The sequence below is a fragment of the Pristiophorus japonicus genome, chromosome 5, assembly GCF_044704955.1.
Source record: "Pristiophorus japonicus isolate sPriJap1 chromosome 5, sPriJap1.hap1, whole genome shotgun sequence".
Lineage (NCBI taxonomy): Eukaryota > Metazoa > Chordata > Chondrichthyes > Pristiophoridae > Pristiophorus > Pristiophorus japonicus.
The window spans coordinates 24,647,719-24,661,642 of NC_091981.1; the positions used below are offsets into that span (position 1 = coordinate 24,647,719).

The following is a 13,924-nucleotide window of genomic DNA, read 5'->3' on the forward strand; positions in this document are numbered from 1 at the left end:
GGGAAATGTACTTGAATTGTACCAGGGAGGAGGGACCTCAGTTATGTGGAGAAGCTGAGGGTGTTCTCCTTGGAGTAGATGAGGTTAAGAGAAGATTTGATAAATATGTTGAAGGGTTTTGATAAAGTAAATAAGGAGAAATAATGGGGTCTTGCCTCTTATTTCATAAATGTTTCCAAATATTCAAATATTTTAGTGACACATTATCTGATTTATTGGTAGTTAAGCAATTTAACTTGGCTCACTGGAATATACGGATTTAAAAGCTGGGTTTGCAAGATGTGCCTTGACACAGTCACTGACCATCAATCAACCGTGTTGCTTTAGCATGTTGGTTAATGAAAAATGATTATATTTCAATTTTAGACATGCAGAGAATAAAAACCTGAGTCCAATTCTACACTTAAGGTTATAACTGTTTCATTGCAGACCATTGTGTTTCTTCATAAGGAAATTCCTATCTTCAGTTGCAAACCCTGGCAATTCATTAAGTTTCCTGCGAGCCTTATTGTAATAAAATCTTTCTGAACATTTGCACTTTATATTCATTTTTCCTGCAGTTTTAAACAATGGAGGACCTGAGCAAAGCAAATTGCCATTTCACCCTTGACCTATTCAGAAAGCTGGTTGAAAAGAATCAAGCTGGCAACATCTTTTTTTCTCCATTCAGCATCTCCAGTGCGTTGGCAATGGTTTATCTTGGAGCAAAAAATAATACTGCATCGCAAATGGCAAAGGTATGTATGAAATTACTCTGAGCAAAAGACATAGCTGAAATCATTTTTAACTGTCTTGAATGTGCAATTTGTTTGATAAGTCCTTGCTTCTGGCAAGCTCCTCGAGTCCGATATTTGTCAGCATAAAATAGATTAAACGTAGCTCGCGTGTGCATTATGAATATCCAAAGTCCATCATTGTAGTTATTCAACCCGATTTTACAACATAAATGTATTCTGATCCAAGCATAGGAGTGTTGTGGAGTTTATAACCAGCCATTCTTCTTTACACTGAGGAAGACTATTTCCCTTAATTCACTGCATTCAGGGTGATAATCCACAGGGACCTCACTGCTACACGAAGCTTGTAGTTTTGCTTTACAACAGGGTTCAACGTTGTTGTGTTTGGTCCCTCCCCAGCCGCCTGCTACAGGTGACTGACAATAGGATTGGGAAACCTGTGATTAGTCAATTAATTAGGTGGCTGAAAATATATTGCTGCCTTGTGACTGTATGTAAGCATGACAAATGAATATCTACTAAGGTTTTCTACCTGTTTGGATAAAGCTTTTCCGTTACCTATGTGCATTTATAGATAAATAGAAAAGAAAGACTTACATTTATTGTAAAGTCCTTACTCTACAGCATGAAACCACACAAGGCACATTCCAGGGACAAGGTCACTCTGTGACCTTAGCTCTTTATTACAGGACTCCAGAAGTGATAACCCTGCGTGGGACCTCCCTTTATTTACCTGTGTGATCAGGATCAGGTAAAGAGTGTCTCCCACAAGTTCACCCCCTCTGGTCAAGGTGTGCATCTAAGTTGAGTGTATACAGTAATACAGTGATGTTACATTGTAGTTACAAACATGACATTTGTAATAGTGTCTTTCAGGGTCACCGGACATCTCAAAGCGCTTTACAGTCAAAGAAATATTTTTTGAAGTGTAGTCACTGTTGTAATGTCAGAAACGCGGCAGCCAATTTGCGCACAGCAAGCTCCCACAAACAGCAATGCGATAATGACCAACGAATCGGTTTTAGTGATGTTGTTTGAGGGATAAATATTGTCCAGGACACCCAGGATAACTCCCCTGCTCTTCTTCAAAATAGTGCCATGGAATCTTTACGTCCACCTGATAGGTCAGAAGGAGCCTCGGTTTAATGTCTCATCTGAAAGACAGCACCTGCGACAATGCACTGCTTCCTTAGCACTGCACTGGATTGTCAGACTAGACTTTTGTGCTCAAATCTCTGGAGTGGGACTTCGTTATCTGGCAAATGGAGTTTATGATGCGTAAAATGGTTAGCCAGATAGATGTGCACTATCGCTGAGGCCTTTCAGCAAACATTCAATTCACTTTACAAGTTGATAATGCTGCGTTGCTGTGCTATGTCTGTACATTATGATGAGAGGTAATGCAAGTTGAATGTGTCTCCTCCCAGCAGCGTTGACTAAGATAATCAAATCTAGCAACTTTGATTTATATCTATATCAAAATCATCTTTATAATTGAGTGACTTTTACACAGCAACATTTAAAATTATGAAATACTATGAGCAGAACACGTGACTGAACAGTTATAATGGACTCTAGCACAGAAGTAAGGGAACCAGGTTGATTTGCAAGACTCAGGTTAGCAGTGTTAACTTTAAATGACCGACCCAGCCTCAATTCCCCAGTACACTGCAAATTATTCAGTGACCTCTGTTGTTCACGTGTGGATTTTGGCTGAGAGCAGAATCTGGCTTAACGAATCTGCCCCTGTGGTTGAATAAGCTATTGACACTCACTCTCTAGGGTTAGACCTGAAGAATGGCTTTTTGGGTGAGATACTGGAGGATGATCATAATGTGTTGAACGGTATCCCAGCTACAGAATAAAAGCCTTTTGGGAAGGGGTCAAAGATAATTGGGTTGAAAAAGAAATGATGGACATTTCAAAAATGGATGATTATAACTTGTAGCTCCTTTTTTCACTTTGTTGCTTAATGATTGTTGTGTCCATGTATTCTGATAACAGGCACTCCACTTTGATCAAGTGGGAGATCTCCATTCTGGATTCCAGAAAATGCAATTAGACATTAACCGAGCTGATGTTTCATACCTGTTGAGAGTGGCCAATCGACTATATGGAGAGAAGACCTATAACTTCCTAGAAGTAAGTTGTGAGTGGGTCACCTGCTCCCAGATTGTTCCAGTTACCAGGAATCAAACTGGAAGGCTCATGCCAGTTATAATGTTCTTGTATTCTCACAGCAATCCCTTCAAAGGACAGAGGTGTACCTAATGCCATTGTTTTGACATTGCTGGTATACACAATGTACCAATTCTGGTAATCCACTAATTGATTATTTTTAAATCGGGTCTTCCAAACTGGCTATTATAACTAATTTTCCCTGTATCCATTGTGCAGGAATTCTGTACATCCTCCATGCAATACTACAGAGCAGACATGTCTGGAGTTGATTTCCGAACTGCTGCAGATGAAACAAGACAGGAGATCAATAAATGGGTGGAGGCGCAGACTGAGGGTAAGTTGTGCTTCACATTCAGTTTCTCGCACACTGGTGGCGATGCACAAATCAATGATTTTTAAAATGCAAAGAAAGCTTAAATCTTTGGAGCAGCAATTTGCCCAGTGGAATTTATGAATTCGCGCCCCAGCAACAGCAGTGTGAACTTGTAAATACAGAATGAAACTGGATTCAGTAACCAGAGTGGGGACCAACAATAAATTAATTGTCTCAGACTTTAGCCAGAGCACTCTTGTACCAATGTACTAGTGAGCCTTTGTTGTTCCTAACCTGATGTTTACCAGCCGGGTAATACGATATGCTGGCTGAGTGTTCTGGCTTTTCCTGAACTTTGGATCACTTCTGGCATATGCAAAATCATGCTTGATACATCCTGCGATAAGGGAGTCAAGGGTTATGGAGAGCGAGCAGAGAAGTGGAGTTGAGGCCAAGATCATATTGAATGATTATGTTCTGCGCAGCCTGAATGTGAGTCTTCCTGCGCACAATAATGCTCTTTGTTAAAGAAAGCCCCCCCCCATCCCATGCATAAGCACAGCTGACGCAAAATTCCTGAATTGATGCCAGTTGTGAACAAGCTGTAAATGGATCCATAAAATCTTGTGCGCAACAGGACTCAAGGCCATTTTCCTGATGTTTTATGGCCTTTTCCTTTTCCGGTCTCTCTTCACTGAGACTGACAATGCATTTTCTTTGAATGCATCAGAAAGATTTGCATTCAAAATCTTCCACAATTGCATTTTCTGAAAAATGTTGTGCCTAATGTGCAGAAATGAACACTTGATGACTTAAAGAAGGAATATGGCATAAGTTCTGTGCTTTCCTCAGGCCCTGATTGTTTATACGGATTGTTTTGCTGCGGGTTTTAAGTTTTGCCATATGCTAATGAGATACTCAGAATTTCAGCGTAATTCACCGATGGAAAGAGCAGAATAAAATTGGGTGAATCTGACCATTTCAGGAAAGTCCAATCATTCATGCCTGGAGACTAGAGGAGTCAGACCTGTACTTACAAGTTCAATGCTTGTCATAATAACAGGACACAATGCCTTATGGGCCATTTGGCTCAGTTCCAGCTGTTACACAGGAAACAAGACAGTTACGGCACTGCCTAGCTTGTGAATCTGATGACCGTACTGGGTTAGCACATTGTCTTTCCACCACTGGGACCTGGGGTTTGAATCTGGCTCAGACTAATGGGGTGAAAGTCTCCACTTTTTGACACCAAATCTCCTTGGGCTGTCTCAATCTAATGGGCATAGACTCACAATGCAAACCTTGCCCATAATTTGACAACATGGGGGAAAATTTCTGCAACAGTTCATCCGCTCGTTCACCATAACTTTGGTTAAGGAGGAGCAGAAACCTTGGAAAGACAGTGTTGATGCTTTGTTTGTGGTAGTTTTCACGGTTTTTCCAGCTTTCATGCTGAAGATATGGCAGACGAGTGGGAGAACCTCTGCAGAAATTCACCCCCACGTTGGTAACCTCACTGAGAAGCCACGGATATGGTTAATGTAAGAAAGGTATATTGTGCGGTAAAGGTTGTTCTTCTGAGGTGAGGGGTTCTAGCACACTGTTGGGCAGAATACAGGGAACTTACCCCTCATCTCACCATGCTGACAGTGTCCTTGGAGAGATTGAGTAGACTAGGCTTATATTCACTAGATTTCAGAAAAATGAGAGGCGTTCTCATTGAAATATTCAAAATTCTTACAGAGCTTGACAGGGTAGATGTAGGGAGGATGTGTCCTCTGGCTGAGGAGTCTACAACCAGGGGTCACTGTCTCAGAATAAGTGGTCGACCATTTAGGACGGCGATGAGGAGAAACTTCTTCACTCAGAGGGTGGTGAATCTTTGGAATTCTCTACCCCAGAGGGTTAAGGAGGCTCAATCTTTGAGTATATTCAAGACAGAGATCGATAGATTTTTAGATATTAAGGGAATCCAGGGATATGGGGATAATGTAGGAAAATGGAGTTGAGGTAGAAGATCAGACATGATATAATTGAATGGTGGAGCAGACTCGAGGGGCCGAATGGCCTACTTCTGCTCCTGATTCTTATGCTCTTATAAATGGCTGAAAAGAGAAAATATTCGATTTCCCAACACTGAAGACCAGTATATTAATGGAAGAAACCATCCCATCACCAGACCATCACCTGTGTCAACACCAACACCAAAACATTAGCAACTGCATTTACTTTGATCGGCCTGTATTGGAATTTTCATGGCAATTAAATTGGATAATGCTGAAAAACCCACACGGGCACTGCATTCTGCCCATGCCCGTTGAATTCATGCTGCCTGCTACTTTACATCATTGTACCACACATCCCAGTGTGCAGTGGACAGGCTGTGCACTCAGCAGGGGGCTGAACTTGTCGATGTTCCTGGGAGGCTTGCTTTACTTAAAACTGGCCTGCACCGTTTAAAGGCAGTCTGCACCTCTTAAAGGTGAACTGCCTTCTGGTGATGCAAAATGTTAAAAATGCTTCAGCACTAACCCAAACAGCTCAACAGGCCAGGGAAAGGCGGCCAGGGAAAGGCACCCAGGCCTCTGATGCAGCCCGAGGCCTTTGTGCAGGGGGTGAACACTGGAAGAGAGGTCCTCTAGCCACAAGGGTCCAGGAAGCCCTCCAGAAAGAAAGATTTGGGACCAGATTGTTGAGGTGGTCAATGCTAGCAGTGACGCCCCCAGCACTTGGTTGCAGTGCCCGAAAAGTTTCATGACCTTAGATGAGTGGTCAAGGTCAGTGAATGCATCTTCAAAAGCCGTCTCCTATCAACTGCACCACTAGCCTCACACACATTTCCCCTCCCCACTCCACCAGCACTCGCCTCGCAACAGTCTCCATCAAACACAAAGCACACCACATTCCTAGCTTCCTTGGGTCTGTCTGGTTTGCCACCTTCCTGCTGCTTTCTCCACCTCCTCCTCATTCTGCGAGCAGCTTGTCCCCTTTGCTGCCTTTGCTCCATCTCCATGTCATGCTGCATCCCAAGGAGAACTGCAACTAGAACCCCCAGGACTGGAGCAAGTGGTGTTCTCAGAGGCCTTCCTTTAAAGGCCAAAGCCTTGCAAAAATCCAGCGGCACTCCTTGCACTCCCCACACTTTTTTTAACAACTTTTTTAATGTCTTGCACCAAGCCACTACTCCAATAAAATGTAAAGAAACCAGTACAATCGCAATAATCTAAACTTGCCTCAAGAAGCGCTGGTAGGGGAATTCGGCAAGCAGCTGAACACACGGTCATTTGTGCATGCTTCGGAGAGGGCGTAAAGTCAAGCGGCTACATCCGAAATAGCAGAACTCGCGTCAACTCAGTGTTTCGCACTGATTGATGTCACAATCTGACAAATTGCCTTTTTTGCAGCGAGTGTAGGTGGCAGTAGTGCTGCCGATCTGCCCGGAATGGTGGCTGCCACATTCCACGCTGGAAACGAGGTGGCCGCCATTTTTTCTCCAAAGCTGGCCTCATCAGCCACCGCTAAGGTGCTGAATTTCACGGCCAAAATCTCTTGAAACTGCTGGTTAGATCTTATCTCAGGAGATTAACATCATGAATATTTTATCCAGCACATTTCATAATCATTAATCGTACGGATGAATCCCTGGCCCAAGACCGCCCAAACTGGAGGAACAGCATCCGGGAAGGCGCAGAGCACCTCGAGTCTCGTTGCCGAGAGCAAGCTGAAGCTAAGCGTAGACAGCGGAAGGAGCGGCGGCACCCCAGGCACCCACCCACCTGTTCCTTCAACCACCGTCTGCCCCATCTGTGACAGAGGCTGTGGGTCCCGCATTGGACTGTTCAGTCACCTGAGAACTCATTTTTAGTGTGGAAGTAAGTCATCCTCGACTCCGAGGGACTGCCTAAGAAGAAGAAATTAACCCTATGTGATATTATGTTTTTGGGTACATTTCATTGTTGATCAGGGTCTTGAAGGTAAAGTGTAATTACTGCTCATCAACATGCTTCATTTCAGTGGTTTTGTTTGTAACCACTGAAAGTTTAGCAGTAAATGGTATTAAAAGAAAAATAATTATATGGAGGACAGGAAAAAAAAAACACCATTCATCTGGCCAGTCCTGTCATTGGAACCTGCTCCTAGGTCTTGGTCCAGTGGCAAGAAGGTCCAAGACAACTGGAGACCAGGCACTGCTGTATGAGCCTAATTGCCTACGGCGAGATGTTGGCCGCAAGCTTGGCGCCGAGTAGCGCCCTTGATGGTAGGGGGCCCGAGGCTTGGTTGGGGGCAGGCATTAGGAAGGTCAGTTGTCTGCTGGAGTTCCGAGTGGGAGGTCAGCAAGGAGTGGGAGGGTGGAAGAGTCATAGCCGTGATGCTCACCAGTAGAAGAGGCCAGGTCACCAGTGGGGAAGGAGAGGCCTAGCCATCGATGACGAGAGGGATGTAGGCCCGCCACGAGAGGGATGTAGGCCCGCCACTGGAGGGATGTAGGCCCGCCACAGGAGGTGGGGGGTGGGTGGGAGTGATGTCCGGGTCGCCTGGTCGGAGGCACACCTGCTCGCCGGGCATTGTTGTGAGTAACCCGGTTTCAAATGACTGAAAATGATCCTAATAAAACACACCAAACTATTTTCTAGTTAGATTGGGGTACAATATTCAATTCCTTAATAAAAATGTTTTAAAGACCTTGCTCAGTGAAGCCCGTGTGGTTGCCGGTGTGCAACGGCCACCCCACGTTAAAAGAACTCGCGCACAGGCATCTTCCACTCCGTTAATATGAAGTTCAGGACTTGGAACGTCAGGACCCTCATGGACAACTCCAATAGCAACAGGCTGGAACGCCGCACCGCCATAGTTGCTCGGGAACTTAGACATTTTGACATCGACAGTGAGACCCGGCGAGCAGGGGGAAGGCCAGCTCGAGGAACAAGGTGGAGGTTACACCTTTTTCTGGAAAGGAAAACCAGAGGAAGAACGCCGCCTTCACGGAGTCGGCTTCGCCATCAAAAATGAGCTGGTCGACCGCCTCAAAGACTCCCCCTGCGGGGTTAACGAACGCCTCATGACTCTTTGACTCACCCTATCCCGGAACCAATGTGCCACAGTCATCATTGTGTACGCCCCAATTCTCGATGCAACGGATGAGACCAAAGAGGGATTTTATTCCAACCTTGAAACATCCCTGTCCCGACAAACTGATCCTCCTAGGTGACTTCAACACCAGGGTCGGCAAAGACACAGCCCTCTGGGGAGGCGTGATTGGCAGAGAGGGGCTAGGGAAAGCCAATTCCAGCGGTACCCTACACCTGACAAAATGTCTAGAACATGAACTTCTCATCACCAACACCCTGTTCCGCCAGAGGGACAAATGCAAGGCATCGTGGCAACACCTTCGCTCCAAACACTCGCACCTGCTCGACTATGTCATCGTCCGAGCCAGGGATCGCAAGGATGTGCGCATCACCCGCGCCATGACACGAGCTGATGACTGCTGGACAGACCACCACCTAATCCGATCCATCATCGATATTAACATAGCCCCAAAGCGGAAGGGACAGCAGAAGCAGTGCTGCGAAAAAGGTCAATGCCAGGGCACTGAAAGACCCAGCTAAGAGTGCCCTATACAGCCAGTGCCTCACAACTAACCTGGTGCACCTTGATGACCCTGAGATACTGAATGCCCACAGCGGTTGATCTACTCTCCAGGCCTTCATAATCAGTGCCTGCGAAGAGACACTTGGTCACTCAACCAGAAAACACCAGGACTGGTTTGATGAGAATGATCAGGAGATCCAAGAACTAATAGATCGCAAGCGCAAAGCATTTCTGAGCCTCAAGCAACAACCCAACTCGGGATCTGCAAAGCAACATCACAGGTGGCTCAAAGCTGTGGTGCAAAAAAAACCCGGGACCTAAAGAACAGGTGGTGGATGGAGAAACCACAGGAGATACAACAACTGGCCGACAGCCATGATGTGCGAGGATTCTTCATCGCAGTCAAGGCCACCTACGGTCCAAACTCCCAAGTCCCCCACCCCACTGCTGGCCAAGAACGGGGAAACATTCATCAAGAACACCGAGGCAGTCAGGTCCCGCTGGAAGAAGCACTTTGAAGATCTCCTCAATTGAGACTCTGCCTTTGACTGAGTGTTTTCGACTCCATCCCGCAGCATGTGACATGCCACCACCTCAGTGAAACCCCAACGTTGCACGAGGTAGGAAAAGTCATAAGACAGCTCAAGAACAACAAGGCTACGGCGCGAGGCGCTAAAGTATGGTGGAGAGGCGCTGTCGGCGTGGATACATGACCGCATCTCTCTCATTTGGAGGGTAGAGAGCATGCCAGGAGATCTCAGAGATGCAGTGATCGTAACCATCTTTAAAAAAGGGGACAGGTCCAACTGCGGCAATTACAGGGGAATCTCTCTGCTATCAATCATTGGGAAAGCCGTCGCTAGAATCCTCCTCAACCGTCTTCTCCCTGTGGCCGAGGAGCTCCTCCCGGAGTCACAGTGCGAATTTCGTCCCGTACGGGACACAACGGACATGATCTTTGCAGCACGACAGCTGCAGGAAAAATGCATGGAGCAGCGGCAGCCGTTATACATGGTTAGTTTTCGATCTTACAAAGGCCTTTGACACCGCGAGGGTCTAAGGAGCATCCTCCTCCGTTTCGGATGCCCCCAAAAGTTTGTCAACATCCTTCGCCTGCTCCACAACGACATGCAGGCCGTGATCTTTACCAATGGATCCGTTACAGATCCAATCCACGTGCGGACTGGGGTCAAACAGGGCTGCGTCATCACTCCAACTCTCTTCTCAATCTTTCTCGCTGCCATGCTCCACCTCACAGTCAACAAGCTCCCCGCTGGAGTGGAACTAAACTACAGAACCAGTGGGAAGCTGTTTAACCTTCGCCGCCTCCAGTCCAGGTCCAAGATCACCCCAACCTCTGTCGTTGAGCTATAGTACGCGGACGACCTGCATCTGCGCACATTCTGAAGCTGAACTCCAGGATATAGTCGACGTATTTACTGAGGCATACGAAAGCATGGGCCTTACGCTAAACATCCAAAAGACAAAGGTTCTCCACCAGCCTGTCCTCACCGCACAGCACTGCCCCCCAGTCATCAACATCCACGGTGCGGCCCTCGATATCGTTGACCATTTCCCATACCTCGGGAGCCTCTTATCAACAAAAGCAGACATTGATGCGGAGATTCAACACCGCCTCCAGTGCAGCCTTCGGCCGCCTGAGGAAAAGAGTGTTCGAAGACCAGGCTCTCAAATCTATCATCAAGCTCATGGTCTACAGGGCTGTAGTAATACCCGCCCTCCTTTATGGCTCAGGGGCATGGACCATGTACAGTAGACACCTCAAGTCGCTGGAGATATATCACCAACGATGTCTCCGCAAGATCCTACAAATCCCCTGGGAGGATAGGATCACCAACATCAGCGTCCTCATCCAGACTAACATCCCAGGCATTGAAGCACTGACCACATTCGATCAGCTCCGCTGGGCAGGCCACATAGTTTGCATGCCAGACACGAGACTCCCAAAGCAAGTGTTCTATGCGGAGCTCCTTCACGGCAAATGAGCCAATGGTGGGCTGCGGAAGCGTTACAAGGACACTCTCAATGCCTCCCTAATAAAGTGCGACATCCCCACTGACACCTTGGAGTCCCTGGCCAAAGACTGCCCTAAGTGGAGAAAGTGTATCTGGGAGGGCGCTGAGTACTTTAAGTCTCAACGCCGAGAGCGTGCAGAAATCAAGTGCAGGCAGCGGAAAGAGCGTGCGGCAAACCAGTCCCACCCACCCCTTCCCTCAACGACTATCTGTCCCACCTGTGACAAAGTCTGTAGCTCTCGTATTGGATTGTTCAGCCACCAAAGAACTCACTTCAGGAGTGGAAGCAAGTCTTCCTCGATTGCGAGGGACTGCCTATGATGATGATGATGATGACCTGCGACTAAAACATAACTTGGAGATTGCCGAGGTTTTGTAAAATGATTTATGAGAACAACAGAATCTAATTTTAAGAATAATTGGGTGTATTATTTTCCAAATTACATATGATACACAGCGCAGAAACAGGCCATTCGGCCCAACCAGTCCATGCCGGTGTTTATGTTCCACTCGGCCTCCTCCCGACTTTCTTCATCGAACTCTGTCAGCATAACCCTCAATTCCCTTCTCCCTCATATGCTTATCCAGCCTCCCCTTACATAGAAACATAGAAACATAGAAAATAGGTGCAGGAGTAGGCCATTCGGCCCTTCTAGCCTGCACCACCATTCAATGAGTTCATGGCTGAACATGCAAATTCAGTACCCCCTTCCTGCTTTCTCGCCATACCCCTTGATCCCCCTAGTAGTAAGGACTTCATCTCACTCCCTTTTGAATATAGTTAGTGAATTGGCCTCAACTACTTTCTGTGGTAGAGAATTCCACAGGTTCACCACTCTCTGGGTGAAGAAGTTTCTCCGCATCTCGGTACTAAATGGCTTACCCCTTATCCTTAGACTGTGACCCCTGGTTCTGGACTTCCCCAACATTGGGAACATTCTTCCTGCATCCAACCTGTCTAAACCCGTCAGAATTTTAAACGTTTCTATGAGGTCCCCTCTCATTCTTCTGAACTCCAGTGAATACAAGCCCAGTTGATCCAGTCTTTCTTGATGGGTCAGTCCCACCATCCCGGGAATCAGTCTGGTGAACCTTTGCTGCACTCCCTCAATAGCAAGAATGTCCTTCCTCAAGTTAGGAGACCAAAACTGTACACAATACTCCAGATGTGGCCTCACCAAGGCCCTGTACAACTGTAGCAACACCTCCCTGCCCCTGTACTCAAATCCCCTCGCTATGAAGGCCAACATGCCATTTGCTTTCTTAACCGCCTGCTGTACCTGCATGCCAACCTTCAATGACTGATGTACCATGACACCCAGGTCTCGTTGCACCTCTCCTTTTCCTAATCTGTCACCATTCAGATAATAGTCTGTCTCTCTGTTTTTACCACCAAAGTGGATAACCTTACATTTATCCACATTATACTTCATCTGCCATGCATTTGCCCACTCACCTAACCTATCCAAGTCACTCTGCAGCCTCAAAGCATCCTCCTCGCAGCTCACACTGCCACCCAACTTAGTATCATCCGCAAATTTGGAGATACTACATTTAATCCCCTCGTCTAAATCATTAATGTACAGTGTAAACAGCTGAGGCCCCAGCACAGAACCTTGCGGTACCCCACTAGTCACTGCCTGCCATTCTGAAAAGTACCCATTTACTCCTACTCTTTACTTCCTGTCTGACAACCAGTTCTCAATCCATGTCAGCACACTACCCCCAATCCCATGTGCTTTAACTTTGCACATTAATCTCTTGTGTGGGACCTTGTCGAAAGCCTTCTGAAAGTCCAAATATACCACATCAACTGGTTCTCCCTTGTCCACTCTACTGGAAACATCCTCAAAAAATTCCAGAAGATTTGTCAAACATGATTTCCCTTTCACAAATCCATGCTGACTTGGACCTATCATATCACCTCTTTCCAAATGCGCTGCTATGACATCCTTAATAATTGATTCCATCATTTTACCCACTACTGAGGTCAGGCTGACCGGTCTATAATTCCCTGTTTTCTCTCTCCCTCCTTTTTTAAAAAGTGGGGTTACATTGGCTACCCTCCACTCCATAGGAACTGATCCAGAGTCAATGGAATGTTGGAAAATGACTGTCAATGCATCCGCTATTTCCAAGGCCCCCTCCTTAAGTACTCTGGGATGCAGTCCATCAGGCCCTGGGGATTTATCGGCCTTCAATCCCATCAATTTCCCCAACACAATTTCCCGACTAATAAGGATTTCCCTCAGTTCCTCCTCCTTACTAGATCCTCTGACCTCTTACATCCATCTATAGTATTCGCCTCAACCACACCCTGTGGTAGCGAGTTCCATATTCTCACCACTCTCTGGGTAAAGAAGTTTCTTCTGAATTGCCTATTTGATTTCTTGGTGGCGATCTTATATTAATGGCCTCTAGTGTTGCTCTTTCCCGAAGTGGAAACATTCTTGCTCTATCTACTCTACCAAAACTTTTCATAATTTTAAAGACCTCTATTAGGTCATCCCTCAGCCTTCTCTTTTCAAGAGAAAAGCGATCTAGCCTGGTCATCCTTTCCTGATAGGTATACCTCACATTTCTCGTATCATCCTGGTAAATCTTTTTTACACCCTCTCCAGTGCCTCTATATTTTTCATAATATGGTGACCAGTATTGTATGCAGTACCATGTGTGATCTAACCAATGTTTGATACAAGTTTAGCATAAACTTCAATACTTTTCAATTCTATCCCACTGGAAATAAAAGGAAATCTAGTGATTGGTTTCCTTTTTTAATGGCCTTGTTAACCTGTGGTGTTATTTGTAGTGATTTGTGTATTTGTACTCCCTTTGCTCTTCTACTCCATTTAGATTCTTATTTTCCAAGTAATATGTGACCTCCTTATTTTTCTTATCAAAATGTAATACCTCACATTTACCAATTATATGCTCATTCTGCAAGTTTATTAATAATATCTTGTAATTTGTTGCAGTCCCCTGCATTCTCTGACCGTATTTCGTCTATTATGTGGTGTCTTATCAAAGGCCTTTTGGAAATCTAGATAAATTACATCTACTACATT

At 45.8% G+C, this 13,924-nt stretch overlaps 1 protein-coding gene across 3 annotated transcripts in view; it reads left to right on the forward strand.

The window, feature by feature from the left end:
• The window catches only part of LOC139264253 (leukocyte elastase inhibitor-like), a 49,760-nt gene that overhangs the window by 27,039 nt on the left and 8,797 nt on the right, over positions 1–13,924 (forward strand). For all 3 annotated transcript variants that reach the window (XM_070880418.1, XM_070880417.1, XM_070880419.1), the window contains exons 2-4: positions 561–737; positions 2,742–2,879; positions 3,135–3,252. In XM_070880418.1, the coding sequence (XP_070736519.1) occupies positions 570–737; positions 2,742–2,879; positions 3,135–3,252 (424 nt within the window). In that variant the 5' untranslated portion in view covers positions 561–569. The remainder of the gene's footprint in view (positions 1–560; positions 738–2,741; positions 2,880–3,134; positions 3,253–13,924) is intronic.